Source organism: Amblyraja radiata, chromosome 4, assembly GCF_010909765.2.
Source record: "Amblyraja radiata isolate CabotCenter1 chromosome 4, sAmbRad1.1.pri, whole genome shotgun sequence".
Taxonomy (NCBI): Eukaryota; Metazoa; Chordata; class Chondrichthyes; order Rajiformes; family Rajidae; genus Amblyraja; species Amblyraja radiata.
In genome coordinates this window covers 28,210,452-28,228,336 of record NC_045959.1, presented here as the reverse complement: position 1 = coordinate 28,228,336, position 17,885 = coordinate 28,210,452, and the positions used below count along the sequence as shown (strand labels likewise).

Here is a 17,885-nt window from a genome sequence, read left to right as displayed (position 1 = left end):
AGGTAACCGCTTTGCCAGACACTTGCACTCTGTCTGCCAAGGCCGCTAACCATTTAACTTCCCTTCCCAATCCTGTATCAACCTTTCTGCTCATGGGCTCCATTGCCACAGTGACACATAAACTGGCGGAACAGCATAGACACATGGAAAATAGGTGCAGGAGTAAGCCAATCGACCCTTTGAGCCAGCACCGCCATTCAATATGATAATGGCTGATCATCCAAAATCAGTATCCCGTTCCTGCTTTCTCCCCATAATCCCATGATTCCGTTAGCCCTAAGAGCTATAACTAACTCTCAATTGAAAACGTCCAGTGAATTGGCCTCCACTGCCTTCCGTGGCAGAGAATTCCACAAATTCACAACTTTCTGGGTGAAAATGTTTTCCTCATCTCAGTTCTAAATGGCCTATCCCTTATACTTAAATTGTGACCCCTGGTTCTGGACTCCCCCAACATTGGGAACATTTTCCTGCATCTAGCCTGTCCAATCGCTAAAGAATTGTATATGTTTCTATAAGAATCCCTCTCATCCTTCTACATTCCAGTGAATATAAGCCCAGTCGATCCATTCTTTCATCAATATTAGCCCAGTCGATCAATTTTTTCATCAGATGTCAGTCCTGTCATCCCGGGAATTAACCCGGTGAACCTACGCTGCACTCCTTCAACAGCAAGAATGTCCTTCCTCAAATTAGAAGACCAAAATTGCACACAATACTCCAGGTACGGTCTCACCACGACCCTGTCCAACTGCAATAGGACCTCCTTGCTCCTAAACTTAAATCCTCTCTCAATGAAGGCCAACATGCCATTAGCTTTCTTCACTGCATGCTGTACCTGTATGCTTACTTTCAGTGACTGATGTACAAGCACACACAGGTCTTGTTGCACCTCCCATTTTCTTAAACTGACACCATTCAGATAATAATCTGCGTTCCTGTTCAATATAAGGCCAGTCAATCCATTCTTTCATCCACTCATAATCCGCTTGGCTAGCGTACAACCCAATTGTATAAACATTGAATTCAATTTCAAGTAATATCCCATCCTCCCTCTTTTCCATATACGCATCCCATTCCTTTGCGCACATATTTCTCCCATCGCCTCCCATTCCCCTCCTTTGTATGCTCATCTCCCATCCTCGGTCCCCAATATCTGTCTCACTGGATTTATACTTCACACCTCATCTCTCCTGATGTAACACCCTCTTGCCTCCTATTCATCTCTAGTCTTTGTTATTGCACTCATCTGCCATTAAGCAGAGCCTTTCAAGTTGGGTTTTTGATGTGTGCCTGATGCTGCAAGCCTCTATCTTGGTCCAGATAAGGCAGTTGAAGTGTTATGTGCATGGTAGTTTCTCTCAAATTTGCATATACCTTTATGGTAGGGTACTGGTTCTTAGCATGAATAAAACACATTGGCAGTATTTGTGGAGCACGGTCCATTATTAACATTTCCTCTACTGATTTTTTGATATGTTCAGTAGTTAAACTAACAAATTGATCCATGTTGAATATAATTGAGACTATTTAAATGTACACTTCTTAAATTTGCTGAAAGACATTCAATAATCTAATGAGAGTTATTAGCAGTTTTTGATAATGCATCACCACTTGTCATTACTTCATGGTTCAGGTCAAATTGCTGACCACACAAGAATGTAAGTCTTGTTTGGACTTTCAAGCACCGATGGCTCAATCTGGTCTGGTAATCTGTTCCAGAAATGTCTCCAGCAAACCTCTGCTGGATCGACAGGGCTGTTTTGGCAACAAAAAAATTGAAAGAATTTTTGGAATGCTTCTGACAACAGTGCTGTAGCAAGGGTACTCAGTGAAATGTTCGCATCTTGTGCCTCGTATATGTGCGTGTGCCTTCAAGAAAGGGGTTGTTTTAAAGATGACTTTGGCATATGATGTGTTGTTCTTATTAGCCTTGTGTTCACCCTGTTTTCTAATCACCACCAGCCTGCCCCTCACCTGAATCTAACTATATCTTGGCAGGCTTTGCCCCACCCCCATTTTTTCCCTGCAGCTTTCTCGTCCACTAATCCAATCAGTCTGAAGAAAGATTCTGACCTGAAATGTCGTCTGTCCTCTCCCTCGATAGATACTGCCTGACACGCTGAATTTCTCCAGAATTCGATATTTGGACCGTCACATTATAATGCAGCTTTGTTCTGGGAAAACATGCATAACTAGTAAAACTACCCACCATCTCTACAGCCCTCCTGCACATGCACCTACAATTTTGTAACTATTTGCATGGAGGGCGGTGCATATGTAGAATGCCAGATAAAGTGGTAGAGCTTGATTCAGGTACATACATAGAAAGATTTCTGGAATATGTGCTGGCAGGTAGGATTAACTCGATTAGGTAACTTGGTGGGCATGGATAAGTTGAGCTGAAGGGCCAGTTTCAGTACTGTGTAGCTCTATCACTCTAACTCTATTTAATATGGCGGTGGAACTGGAGCTCATGATCCAATTATTCTCCATAATAATAATAATAATATATTTTATTGTCATTGCACATAGGTGCAACGAGATTTGGTATGCAACTTCCATCCGATCGGCATAACTTAAACAACTAATAAAATGTAGATACCCCGAGAAACATGATTTATAAAAAAAAGAGAACAGTAAACAGTAAAACAGTCTGAAGTGCAAATATGTCTGTGCCGGGTTGATGTGCATGAATACAGTTCATGGGGGGGGGGGGACACTCAGCAGGGCCGGTTCAGAGCAGCGATAGCTCTGGGGATGAAGCTGTTCCTGAGTCTGGAGGTGCGGCCGTAAAAGGCCTTGTAACGTCTGCCGGTAGGTAGGAGTTCGAACAGAGGTGTGTGAGGAGTCTTTGTGGATGCTGACGGCCTTCCTGAGGGACCGTGTGTAGTAGATGCCCTCCACGGCTGGTAGCTGTGACCCAATAATCATCTGCGCCCTGTGGACGACACGCTGAAGAGCTCTCCTCTCCGTCTCCATGCAGCTGAGATACCGCACAGAGATGCCATGCCATAGATAACTGAACTGCCTTAATTCAAATGATTGCAGTTGTGATTACATTTGATGTACTTGGATATCTTTAAGTTTTCAATAAGGTATGATGCATGAGAAGATTAAATAAAACTAGTGCGTGCTGGAGTAATATTCGATTAGACCAAAAGCAGGAAAAATCTATGCCATGTTGGGGAAGGCGCTGTGACCACTGGGACTCCAGGGAGAGGGGATTGATATTGAGATGCAGCCTTTTATGCTCTTTATCAGCAATTGGCTAAAGTATATATTGGTTTATTATTGTCACGTGTACACAGATACGTAAAAAGCTTTGCTGTGTGCCATCTAATCAAATGATACTAAAAGCTGAGTACAATCAAGCCACACAAAAGTATAACAGATAGTGAGTGCAGAACATAGTGTTACATCATTATAGCTTTACAAAAATGGAGAATAAAGACCAAGGTCTGCCATGAGGTAGGGTGGAAGATTGGGATTACTCCATAGTTTATGGGAGAACCATTCATTTGATAACAATGGAGAAGAAATTGTTCCTGAATCTGGTGCAATGTGCTGAAACTTGCAACTTTCGCATTCTGCTCGATAGGAGAGGGGAGAAGAATTTGCTGGGATGAAAATGGTCCTTGATTATGTTCGTTGCTTTCCCGAGGCAGCAAATACAATTTCTTGCAGTTTTGGGCAGAGTTTGATGATACAGTGCTAGTTGGCAGACTGGGCTTTGAGGAGGATGCAGAGAGGTTTCAGATTCATTGCAAGGAGATAATTGGTATGGAGAAATTTGATTAAATATTGCAGGATAAATAAACTTTTTTTGTATCTTTTCAAATAGAGGGACGGAAAAGTGTTGGTCATAGTTGTACGGTGGAAAGCAGGAACCTGCGCATGTGCGCATAATTTGATTTATTTTAATTACACCACTGTTAAGCAGAATGCCTTTCAAAACTTGACTGCATAAGAGGATCAAAACTCAAAGACTTGGTAATGCATTTAAGTTAACATGAGTAACCTGTCACTAAATCTTTTTCAACTTTATTTTGCAGGTGAATCAGGATTAGGGAAGTCAACGCTCATCAACTCTTTGTTTCTGACAGACCTGTATTCATCAGAGTATCCAGGTCCTTCACATAGGATTAAAAAAACAGTTATGGTATGTCCTCAATCTGCAAACCACTTGTATGTTGGTTTATTTTTACACTGTTTACTTTGATTTGAAGTACTTGCTATGAATTTGTTTTACCATGATTATCATCAATGAATTTTTAAAGAAGCATTCGAAGCAATGGGTTACATATCCCTGGTTCGATCTATTGGCAAGTTCACTTTGTATAAGGATTAGTATGCCCACAATGGAAGAAGCAACCCAATATATTCAGAAGTTTAGTTTAATTTGTTGTCACATTTACAGAGGTACAGGATGAAGTTTTTGTTGCGTGCTAGCCAGTCAGCAGAATTATAACATGGTACATACAACAATACTGCATGGGAATAGGCCCTACTGTGCTGAACATGATGCCAATACCAACTCTTATCTTATCTGCCCACTCACAATCAATTTCCCTCCATTTCCGGTGGTGCAGACATATAAATACCTTGGAGTGCACCTTGATAACAAACTGGACTGGTCTGTCAACTCTGACTCCATCTACAAAAAAGGCCAGAGCAGACTCTTTTTCCTCCGAAGGCTCAAATCCTTCAATGTGTGTAATGATATGCTGCACATGTTTTACAAGACTGTGGTTGCAAGTGTTATTTTCTACGCTGTTGTTTGCTGGGGTAACAGCATTAGTGCAAAAAACAACAAGAAGCTGGTCAAACTGGTTAAACGAGCTAGCTCAGTGCTGGAGGGGAGAGTAGACTCTGGGATGGATGTGCATGAGAGGCGTATGAGGCACAAGGTGCAGGTCATCCTAAAAAACCCCGGGCATCCACTCCATGTAATTCTGGAGAGTCAAAAGAGCACTCGGAACAACAACCGGCTCCTCTCCCTGCCCTGTAGAACGGAGCGGTTCAGGAGATCCTTCACCCCTGCAGCCATTAGATTTTATAATTCGGACCGCTAGGCTGTAGGGGGATGCATTTTGCAATTTTTAATTTTTAATTGTTAATTATTGGTCTTTTTAAGTATTTATTGCTCTCAGGTAGTGTCCACATTGTATTCTATGTATTTTCTGTCTGCGTTCGTTTTGAATCTGTGGGTTTGTTGGTTGGGGGCTTCTGGACATCTGAATTTCCCTGAGGGGATCAATAAAGTATTTATTATTATTATGTCCATGTGCCTATCCAAAAGTCTCTTAAATGCCACTATTGTATCTACCTCTACCACCATCCCTGGCAGCACATTCCAAGCATTCTGTGTAAAAAATAAATGTTGCCTCGAACGTCTTCTCTATACTTTGCCCCTTTCACTTTAAAACTATACCTTCTAGTATTTAATATTTCCATCCTGGGGGAAAATGTTTTGACTGCCTACTTTATCTATGCCGCTCATGAATTTATATATCTATCAAATCTCTCCTCGACCTCCAGCTTTCAAGGGATATCAATCCAAGTCTGACTAGAGTTAATACCCCATAATCCAAGCATCTCCCAGTTGCTAATTAATGTATTTCCTCTTCCCATTTCCCCATTGACTTTTCTGTACTGGGCCTCCTCCATTGCTAGAATGAGGCCACGTGCAAACTGAAGGAACAGCACCTCATATTCCACTTGGGTAGATTCCAATGGTATAAACATTGTATTCTCCAATTTTGGGTAACTCCCCCCCCCCCCTTCTATTCTCTTGCCTTTGCCTCACCTGAACTCGCATCTATATCTCCCTCTCCCTCCCCTATGCACCTCCAGCTACACAATTCGCAACTCTTCAATCCTTCTGTCTCAGACATTCTGTTTTTTAATCTCTGGCTTTTGTCCAACTATCTGCATATCAAACCCTAAACCCTCCCCCCCCCCCCCCCCCCCCCCCCCCCCCCCCATCTCACTCAGGCTTTGTCCTACCCTTCCATCCAGCTTTCTCATCACCCCTCCACCACAATCAGTCTGAAGAAGTGTCTAAACCTAAAACATCACCTATCTATGCTCTCCAGAGATGTTGTCTTACCCACTGAGTTACTCTAGCACATTGTCTTCTTTTGTAAACCAGCATCAGCAGTTTCTCGTGTTAAAGATAAATCACCTCTGCACCCTTTCCAAAACTTCCATAACCTTCATGTAATGAGACGATCAGAACTGCACTCAATACTCTAAATGCAGCCTAACCAAAGTCCTATGAAGCTGCATCATGACGTATTGATTCTTGTACTGAATGCCTTGTCCAATGAAGGCAAGCATACTGCAGGCCTTCTTGCCCTTTCTTTCTAGTGGTGTTGACACTCAGAATGCTGTGGACTTAATCTCCAAAATTCCTCTGTATTTCAATGTTGCTAAAGATCTTGCCATTAATTTTATATTTTCCCTGTATACTTTGATTGGTTTCTTCACAATCCACCATTCCAGCAAGCTTACTAATCAACCCATCTACGTTTATGTCCACATAATTTGTATATATCACAAACAACAGAGGTCCCAGCACAGATTGGAACTGTGGAACTCCACTCGTCACAGATTTCTAACCTGAATATTTTCCTTCCACCACTTCTATCATTGAGCTATTTCTGCATCCATACGACCAAGTCATTGTTAATCCCAAGCATCTTAATTTTCTAGATCAGCTACCAAGGTGGACTATAAAATAAAGAAAACTGGAAGAATGGAGGGGTAGGACAAAGAGTGGCTGGTAATGGGCGTACACGGGTGAAGAGAGGTTTTGATAGGCAGATGTTTGGACAAAGGCCAGAGATGAAAAAAAAACAGGCCTGAGGCAAGAGAGTTGCAAAGTGTGAAGCCAGAGGAAGAAATGTAGGTGGAGGGGAAAATTATGTGCAGGTCCAGATAGAGCACATGGGAGTTGGATGAGAAATGGAATCAAGGGAGAAGGAGAGAAAGCAGGAAAGGGGTACTGATTTTGGATGACGGTGATGGTGAATGGCCTGCTCATGCACATATTTTCTATGTTTTTATGAAAGGGAGGTATGGGGAGAAAGGGGGAGGGAAGTGTTGTTGCAGGTTATTTAAGATTGGAGAATTCAATGATCATACCATTGGGTTATAAGCTAACCATGCTGCTCCTTCAGTTTGCATGTGGCCTCCTTCTGACAATGGAAGATGCCCAGGACAGAAAGCTCAGAAGAATTAAAAAACTTATTTGGTTATGATCATTATCCCTAAAAGGCTGAGGACTGATCTTATAGAGGTATAAAATCATGTGAGGCATGGAGAGTGTAAAGGCACAGTCTTTATCTCAGGGTTGGGGGATCTGGATCTAAAAGGCTTGGGTTTAAGGTGAGATGGGATAGATTTAATCAGAAACTGAGGGCCAGCTTTTTCACACAGGATGGTGGATATATACTGCCAAAGGAAGTAATTGAGACAGCCCCCCCTCCCCCTCCCTTCCCCGTACTCGGGGTCTGAAGCACGTTCGGGGACCAGACCCAACGGGTCTGCACTTGGTCTAGTAACTCTTAAAAGTCATTTGGATAGGTACATGGACAGGAAAGGTTTTGAATAAGGATCAAACATGGGCAAATGGGGATGAATTTAGATGAGCATCTTGGGCATCATGAACAAGTCGTGCTGAAGGGCTGAGTTCTGTGCTGTATTATTGACTCTTTTATGGCATTAGAAGATTTTTTATAGTTCTGGTATGTAATAGTGCCGAGAAATTAACTGTAAAACTTCTATTTTATACTTTTTTATTGTGTGTTGGATTCTTTGACAAAAAAGACGCTTGCCGATAAACTCAGTTCATATTATGTTCCAAATTTATCAAAATTCCTTGTGTTCAAAGGGCCTTGCAAGAGCAAAGGCACAACGAGTGCCAAGACCTGATAGTATACTGAAATTCTTTGCTGTGGTTTAGACTCACCTGATTTTGAGTGTCCTTTTGGGGTGTTGTCAAAATCTAAGTCACTGTAGTGATTCAAGAGGACCAGTTTTTTTCACCATATGCTTGTTTGCATCTACTAGACATTGCCCCATTATGCAGCCTCCTAACACCAGCCTTGTCTGGCATAACTCGGTTTTAGCCCAAGAAAGATGAAGTTAATTTTATTCATGTTGTATTCATTCCAATGCCTGTGATATTACCGGACGTTTCACTGTAGTTTAAAAATAAAACCAAATGTCAAATTTTTACTTCCACTTATAGACCAAACGGATGTGGAATATTTTCAAAGCCTTTCCAAATTGCACGGTTTAACCAGAAATAAATCTGCCTTGGCAAATTTGTTTCTTGGCCAGATGAAGAGATGGGAGTTTTTGCTGAATAAATAACACTCTTGGCAAATGGTCGTCAATTTGGGCCACTTTCACTCGACTATTGCATTTTACATTTGTTTTTATACCTGCTGTTTAATTTTAGAATGGCTTAGATTAAGGAATAAAAGAGGTTTAAAGTTGTTTATTAGTAATCGTATTACGAGGAAAAAGGTTGTTCGGCCAAAATCATCTACGCTGACCAATTTTTTAAATAACTGAGCTGGTCCCATTTGCCTGCTTTGTCCCAGATCCCTCTAAACTTTTCCTATCTAAACATTATTTATATGTCACCATTGTACCTGGCTCTACTGCAAGAAATTGCAGAGTTGTAGATGTAGCCCAGTCCATCTCATAGACCAGACTTCCCACTATTAAGTCCACACTGCCTCGGAAAAGGAACCAACATAATCAAAGACAAGACACAAATTGCTAGTGTAACTCAGCGGGTCAGGCAGCATTTCAAGGGAAAAGGAATTGGTGATATTTCGGGTCGGGTCCCTTCATTAAACAGAGTAACCAGAGTTACCGGGAAGGAAACCAGAGGTATGAAATCAGAAATATGAACAAATCAGAGCTGGCACCAATGACCTAGGAAAGGTGGAGCCCACAATGGGCAATTGTTGGCTGTGGAAGAAGTGATAACAAAGGGATATGTGGATGTAAACTGTGAAACTAGAAGGATGACTTGCGTGGGGGTGGGGTGACTAGCGGGGTACCGCAAGGCTCGGTGCTGGGACCGCAGCTATTTACAATATACATCAATGATATAGATTAAGGGATTCAAAGTAACATTAGCAAATTTGCAGATGACACAAAGCTGGTGGGCAGTGTGAACTGTGAGGAGGATGCTAGGAGACTGCAAGGTGACTTGGATAGGCTGGGTGAGTGGGCAAATGTTTGGCAGATGCACTATAATGTGGATAAATGTGAGGTTATCCATTTTGGTGGCAAAAATAGGAAAGCAGACTATTATCTAAATGGTGGCCGATTAGGAAAAGGAGATGCAGCGAGACCTGGGTGTCATGGTACACCAGTCATTGAAAGTAGGCATGCAGGTGCAGCAGGCAGTGAAGAAAGCGAATGGTATGTTAGCTTTCATAGCAAAAGGATTTGAGTATAGGAGCAGGGAGGTTCTACTGCAGTTGTACAGGGTCTTGGTGAGACCACACCTGGAGTATTGCGTACAGTTTTGGTCTCCAAATCTGAGGAAGGACATTATTGCCATAGAGGGAGTGCAGAGAAGGTTCACCAGACTGATTCCTGGGATGTCAGGACTGTCTTATGAAGAAAGACTGGATAGACTTGGTTTATACTCTCTAGAATTTAGGAGATTGAGAGGGGATCTTATAGAAACTTACAAAGTTCTTAAGGGGTTGGACAGGCTAGATGCAGGAAGATTGTTCCCGATGTTGGGGAAGTCCAGGACAAGGGGTCACAGCTTAAGGATAAGGGGGAAATCCTTTAAAACCGAGATGAGAAAAACTTTTTTCACACAGAGAGTGGTGAATCTCTGGAACTCTCTGCCACAGAGGGTAGTTGAGGCCAGTTCATTGGCTATATTTAAGAGGGAGTTAGATGTGGCCCTTGTGGCTAAGGGGATCAGAGGGTATGGAGAGAAGGCAGGTATGGGATACTGAGTTGGATGATCAGCCATGATCATATTGAATGGCGGTGCAGGCTCGAAGGGCCGAATGGCCTACTCCTGCACCTAATTTCTATGTTTCTATGAAAGTAAGCATGCAGGTACAGCAGGCAGTGAAGAAAGCGAATGGCATGTTGAGGTTTATAACAAGAGGAGTTGAGTATAGGAGCAAAGAGGTCCTTCTGCAGTTGTATAGGACCCTAGTGAGACCACATCTGGAATATTGTGTGCAGTTTTGGTCCCCTAATTTGAGGAAGGACATTCTTGCCATTGAGGGAGTGCAGCGTAGGTTTACAAGGTTAATACCTGGGATGGCGGAACTGTCATATGCTGAGAGAATGGAGTGGCTGGGCTTGTATACTCTGGAGTTTAGAAGGATGAGAGGGAATCTTATTGATACATATAAGATTATTAAGGGTTTGGACACGCTGGAGGCAGGAAACATGTTCCCGATGTTGGGGGAGTCCAGAACCAGGGGCCACAGTTTAAGAATAAGGGGTAAGCCATTTAGAACAGAGACGAGGAAACACTTTTTCTCACAGAGAGTTGTGAGTCTGTGGAATTCTCTGCCTCAGAGGGCGGTGGAGGCCGGTTCTCTGGATACTTTCAAGAGAGAGCTAGATAGGGCTCTTAAAGATAGCGGAGTCAGGGGATATGGGGAGAAGGCAGGAACGGGGTACTGATTGTGGATGATCAGCCATGATCACATTGAATGGTGGTGCTGGCTCGAAGGGCCGAATGGCCTACTCCTGCACCTATTGTCAATTATCTATTGTTTATTGTAAGTGGCCCAAGACAAATATGAGCTGCTGTTCCTCCAAATTGGAGTCATAATGCTTATGAGAATTTTAGTTTGTGTAACCATAAGCTTGATGTCAGAAGTATGAGGTAGACAAAAATGCTGGAGAAACTCAGCGGGAGAGGCAGCCTACTCCACTGTCAGAAATATGAAGTCATTCTGGAGAAAACATAGGCATTTCTATACAAAAAAGAGAGAACTATGGAACATTTTGTACCAAAAGCATTAGATGATTGCTGTACCCATTCCAGCTATCTGACAGTGTCAGTCTGAAGTAGGGTCTCGATCCGAAACGTCATCTATTCCTTTTCTCCAGAGATGTTGCCTGACCAGCAAAGTTACTCCAGCATTTTGTGTCTATCTTTGGTGTACCTTCCTACACATAATCAAAGACTTGAAAGCATGCATCATCAGACTTGTTCCGGAACAGCTTCTTCCCCTTTTGATATCAAGTTTCCGAACGATCCTTCCATAAACTAGAGTACTGTCTGATTCACCTCTGCCCCATTGCAGACATTGGGGATGACCTATGGTACTGATGTGCTATAATGCTGAGGACTATATTCTGCATTCTGTATCTGCCTCTTTGGACTATCTATTATACTTGAGTTTGACTTGATTGTATTTATGTTTGTATAGCATGCAAAACAAAGCTTTTCATTGTACCTCAGTACATGTGACTATCATAAACCTAAACCTACCACCTCCTCCATTAGTTACATATACACAGGTACACAAAAATGCTGGAGAAACTCAGCGGGTGCAGCAGCATCTATGGAGCGAAGGAAATAGGCAACGTTTCGGCCGGAAAAGTTGCCTATTTCTTTTGCTCCATAGAAGCTGCTGCACCCGCTGAGTTTCTCCAGCATTTTTGTGTACCTTCGATTTTCCAGCATCTGCAGTTCCTTCTTAAACAGTTACATATACACACACTGCTCTTCACACAAAAAATGCAGTCTTTCTTTAAATCTTTTCTCTCACATCTTAAACCTTTGGCTTCGAGTTCTGGACTTGGCTGTAACCATTCACCTTGTATATGCCTCTCATGATTTTGCATGGTTCTATAAGGTCACCCCTCAGCTTCCTATGCTCTGGGGGAATTGTCCTGGGCTATTCAGCTTCTCATTGTGACTCAAGCCCTTCAGTTCTGGTAGCATTGTGACTAAACTTTGCTGTACCCTTTCCAGCTTAAAATACATCAGGGACTGAATTGTTTTTAGTGTTATTATGTGTGAAATGTTTTAAATTTCATGTGCGATGCTCCGGTATTCCCTGGGAAACGTCTTTTCATTTTGCACTGTACAACTGTTGCTTGCAAGATGACAATAAAGGTTGATTGATTGATTGATTGATTGATCATCCCGATAGCTGGGCAATCAGAATGGAAACACAATACTGTGTTCTCACCACCATTGTTTCTAGACCTATTAGCAGTAACTAATATATCACCTGTCAATCAAAGTGGCTCATAGTAAAGGTAAATGTCTTTAAATGGAAGACTTTAATTCTCACTATAAGGAACGGGTTAGAAACAATTATTTTTTTTTGTATGTGTCTGATGAGTGTTCTTTAGAGCAGCATTTTTTGGAACCAGCCGGGCTGCAAACCAAACAAGATTGAGTAATGAGTAATGTGCCGGAATGTTGTTAATCTGATAATGTGGGAAAATCCATTACAATGAAAAATGTAACTGTTACCAACTCCAGATTTTGTTGCAGCAGTTTATAAGGTGAAATGGAGGCTGGCAGTAGTAAATTGGGGAGAGATTTTATTGGATGAAACTACAAATAAACGTCAGTAGGTGTTCCAAAACCAATTTTATACTTTAATGTAAGACTATGAGATGCTTGTAGATGGAACTGCATTTCACAACATTAACGTAAAGTAAGTAAACGATTACTGTAAACTTTGGGGAAGGAACAAAGAACTGAAGGGAGACAACTGAGGAGTGCAAATGTGCAATGTGTAACCCGACTGCGGGAGAACAAGAGGAAGAAGATTGAACATTATTGCCATCCTTCACGAAGAACGTGGAATCCACTGTGATGGATGTTTTTGTTAACTTTTATGTGGTTGTTTGTCTTGTTGCTTTTCACTTAGTATGGCTGTATGGTAACTCAAATTTCACTGTACCTTAATTGGTACATGTGACAATGAACTGACCTTGAAACCTTAAATTAGTATTTTGCAACTATTAAGTTATTGTTGAGCCTTTTGGAGATCGATGCAAGTGATATTTTAAATAATGTCAGACTTCTTTCATAGTTCGTCTGCACATGGTAATGGAAGCTAATGTGTTTGATTTTCCATGGGAGCAAATAATAAATGGAATAGAATTCAAAAAATTAAGTGATAGAAAAAATCAGAAAAATTAATGTCACTGGAGTGGCAAGTTGCCAGGGTCTGTTGGATTCCATCTTATGATATAAAAAGAGCATCAGAGGAAATAATAGATGCTCTGACTATAATCTTAAAGATAGCAGAGTCAGGGGATATGGGGAGAAGGCTGGAACAGGGTACTGATTGTGGATGATCAGCAATGATCACATTGCATGGTGGTGCTGGCTCGAAGGGCCGAATGGCCTACTCCTGCACCTATTGTCCATTGTAAATGGCCCAAGACCAATATGAGCTGCTGTTCCTCCAAATTGGAGCCATTATGCTATTGAGAATTTCAATTTCAGTTTCCATCGTGCTCATAAATTAGGAATTCTCCCCCTTAGAAACAATTGAATATCTCTTTGCCTTTTGTGGGGGAGGGGGGGGGGGGAGAATATGGACCTGTTAATGAAATTTAAAGTATTCAGGGAGTCTTTTTGGAGAAGAAAATTATGCATGTTAGGAAGAGACCTAATAGATTTTTTTAAATCATAAATCACTAACGAAGTGCATTAGTAAACAGCGAATGGTTGGACATGAGTGATTGTTGACTAAAGCCGACCCTTTGGAATTAAAGCCAAGATAGCATCCATGTCAGTGGCATATTCAGTGGTGTGGATAGCTGCTCAAGATCACAAAGATTGAATGGACAAAGTTGCATCAAAAAGATTTTGGGGTTGGTGTGGGCATTACTTGGACCAAAATGGAACAAATTTAATATTTTTTAATGCGAAGATCAGTGGAAGCCCAAAGAGATTTTGGAATTCATGCACATGGATATGTTGATCAGATACAAAAGTAATTAAAATGGATCATAGAATGTTGGCCCTACATTTTCTGCTTTACATAACCAAAGTTACGTTACGTCTGACCTGCAGTATTACAAGCCATTCAAGAAGCGAATTATAGCATTTTATATTTTTACGAAATTATTGGGGTAATGGAGCCATTATGCTATTGAGAATTTCAGTTTGTGTTACCATAAGCTTGATATCAGAAATATGAAGTCATTCTGGAGAAAACATAGAAATTTCTACACAAAAGAGAGAACTATGGAACATTTTGTAGCAAAAGCATTAGATGTTGGCTTAATCTAATGTGATTTTGCTAGACAAGAGTATAGCCAAGGAAAGTTGGCTCGGCTATGATACACAGCAGATGAAGGGGTGAAACAGGTTTGAGCAAATAAAGGAGTTCTTCAGTTCCTGTGTCTTTTGTGAGAGGGTTATCCAAGGTAGATTCTGGTTGATTGTGTGTTGAGCACATAAATTAATGAGTTGATCAGAGGATTTAGTACTTTGGTCTAAGATTTCAGGCAAAACATGTTTATAAAATATAATTTTTGGTGTGATATTTAGGTTGACAATTGACCATGAAATGAAATGGATTCTCTAGGCTAGAGAAAATTGGCACTGGGGGAAAATATGATAAATTGCTAGTGGTTAGCATATTGTGGAGAATAACGGGGTAACTAGAGAAAGCATAGGGTCCTTAGGAACCTTAGGAATCAACATGGTCATTTATGTGTGCAACTGCAGGAGCAGGGCAAGGTCTTCAGTGAATATTTCTGGTTTTACTGCAGATAAAGACGTCAAGACCATGGATACTTAATTGAAAGTCAAGAAGACATTTTTTTAAATTACAGATGAGAAGGTGTTGGATATCCTAAAACATGAAGGAAGATAAATTTCCCTGGTCTGATTAGGTATATCCAAAAACACTGCTGGAAGTTAGAGAAGAAATTGCAGGATCCCTGTCTGAGATATTTGAATCATTATGAGATGGGTGAGGTGCCAAAAGACGTGAGAGTGGCCAATGCTGTGCCTCTTTAGGAAGGGGTGTAAAGAACAACCTGGGAACTCGATCAAAAGCCTAACATCTGTGGTAGACAAGTTACTGGAGAGGATTTTAAGGGATACTTTGTTGAACACTTGGTTTGTTGGACCATCATTTTATTGTTCTGATAAAATATTGCTTGTTAGTATGAAGCGGTATAAAGGATCTGAGGGTTTCATTTACAGAAGTGAATGATATCATTCATCTCCTAGGTATTGTTTCCACTGAGCCTGAATAGTGTTTTGTGCTGAAGTGAAATTAAGCTTCAAGTGTTACAAAAGATAATTATGCTGCCCAAATTGGGGTGTATTGTTAATTCTACTGAAATAGTGTAATGAGTGATGAAAGAAAATTCAAACTTGCATGCTCTGAGACTGCTATAGAGATAGCAAGGGAGAGTTGAAATTAAATCTTACTGTGGCTGTGAATTTCACATTTGTAATACCTAACTGTAATTGCATTCAAGAGCTGAGGTGTTCCATTTTGCAGTGTAGGCTTCCTGTTTGGGTGTCTCATGGTGAGCATTCATTGAAATGCGTGGTTTAATTCAAAGTGCATTGAAAGTCAGATTTCTTTGTGAATATGATGCCTGCTTTTAAGAATTTGTTTTCACATTTATGCTATCAAATTTCAAGCAGGCTCCCAGAAATATTTTGCCATGGGTTGTTTGGGAAGATAAACTATTTTACATGCAACTGTTAATCTGAAGACATCAATGAATAGCGAGCGGTGCATGGTTTTTATGTATACCAACCTATATTATCAGGATTTCGGATGTCAAAAATGCTTATCAGTTATGTCACGATGAAGTGAAATATTGTAATATTCCAAGAAGAAAGGGCCTCGTTCTATTGATTGAGGAACAAACAAAAGTTATCTGTCTGGAAACAATTGTTGGTTTCTGCTTCAGACAGACTTGTCGGTGCGAGCCTGCAGTGCCTTGTACGAAACTGTTCTTGTGCTTACGACTCCCATTACGTCTCCAGAGTTTAAACTATTCAAATGAATGTAGAAGTCAACAAAACAATGCATTCTTGAAAACGTCTCTTATTGTGAGTGCATATTTCCATGTTAGAAGACCAACAAAAATATTGTAATAACAAATGTCAATTGAATGACATGACAATTAACCATATTCTGTTATCCCATTTCCAATGCATGACCCACCCATGCCCAAAAATTGCCCCGGTTTGCTGCACTTTAATTTCTGCCACTGTTGAAGTCTAAAGACTGGCAACGGGTTGACTGATAGGTTGTGTCAAAAAGTCCTATGTGGTGAATGGCTCAAGAAAATTGGTGCCAAATTCAAAATTCATATTTGTTAATTCTCTAACACCTACCACTACATCAGAAAAATTGAGATGTGGAGAGGAAATATTGCAGATCTATGAATGAGGATTAGGAGTAGGTTCCATTGTCCCTGCAACATATAGAAAGGAATCTTACCAGCCTGGTGTGTGGTGAGTTAGTTCAAATTGGGGTGCAATATCTTTCTGGAGCACATGCTCGAGGCAGTAATAGATCTTTCTGGTTTAAAGATGGGTCATTTTTGGTATTGACTTCCTCACCAGTTTTCAGTAGGTTTGGTTTGATGTTGGTTCGGAGGTATAACAACTGGTCTGAGCTTTACTATACATGAGGAGTCTCTGAGAATCAGTAGAATGGCGCATGTGGAAGACACAAATAATCTTGGTGCTTAATTGATGATACATTTTGGGCAATGATCCACTAAGTTTCATATTATTAGGGAGTATGATTTTTCGGGGTAGAAGAGCAACAAGGTGGAGTTGCAATGGCACAGCCAGCAGAGTAAGTGAATAGCTCTAATCCTATTCCAACCAGGTCATTGATGTACAGATTAAAAAAGCATGACGCTACAACTGATCCAAGACAGAGAGGTACAAGCTGGCCAAGGGGACTCAGACATTTGTTCTGTACCAGTATTTCAACCAAGGAAATGATTCAGGCTAAATGTGTAGGAAGGAACTGCAGATGCTGGTTTAAACCGAAGATAGCCACAAAATGCTGGAGTAATTATGCAGGGCAGGCAGCATTCCTGGATAGAAGGAATGGGTGATGTTTCGGGTCGAGACCCTTCTTCAGACAAGTTAGGGGAGAGGGAGTTAAAAGATAAGGAAGTAAGGTGTGAAAACGAGACAAAGTGGACCGAGATCAATGCAAATGTAAAATAGATCATTGTTAGCTGGGAGAAAGTAATAGCAAAGCAAACAGATAAAATATCGTAGAGTCGGAGAGCACGAGGAATCACAGAGGGGGAGCAGCGAGAGGATGTTGCAGAAATTTTGTGCAGTGAGGAGGATAACTTCTTCAAAGGAGACATACCTTGAAGAAATTTTGCAGTGGAGAAGACAAAATGTGTAGGAAGGAACTACAGTTCCTGGATCGTGGACTTTAGGAGGGCACATCATCCGAGGACGTACACACCATTGAAGATAAATGGGGATACTGTGGATAGGGTGAGCTGCTTTAAATACCTGGGAGTCCACATCTCAGAGGATCTGACATGGACATCACATGCTGCAGCACTGGTGAGTAAGGCAAGGCAGTGCCTTTACCACCTCAGGCAATTGCGGAAATTCAGAGTTTTCTCTGAGGATCCTCCAGTGCTTCTCCTCAGCGGCTGTGGAAAGCATCTTGTCCGGAAACATCACAATTTGGTTTGGGAACTGCTCTGCCCAGGACAAGAAGGCTCTGCAGAGAGTAGTGCATTCGGCCGAACGCACTATGGGAACTACACTCGCCCCCCTGCAGGAACTATACATCAGAAGGTGCAACTCCAGAGCCAATAAGGTCATGGGAGACCCCTTCCACCCCAGCAACGGACTGTTCCAACTGCTACGG

The 17,885-nt window shown here is 41.4% G+C and overlaps 1 protein-coding gene across 2 annotated transcripts in view; it reads left to right on the top strand.

Moving 5' to 3' along the window:
• septin7 (septin 7) overlaps positions 1-17,885 on the top strand; it is a 122,652-nt gene that overhangs the window by 45,097 nt on the left and 59,670 nt on the right. For both annotated transcript variants that reach the window (XM_033019140.1, XM_033019139.1), the window contains exon 4: positions 4,056-4,162. In XM_033019140.1, coding sequence (XP_032875031.1) covers positions 4,056-4,162 — 107 coding nt within the window. The remainder of the gene's footprint in view (positions 1-4,055; positions 4,163-17,885) is intronic.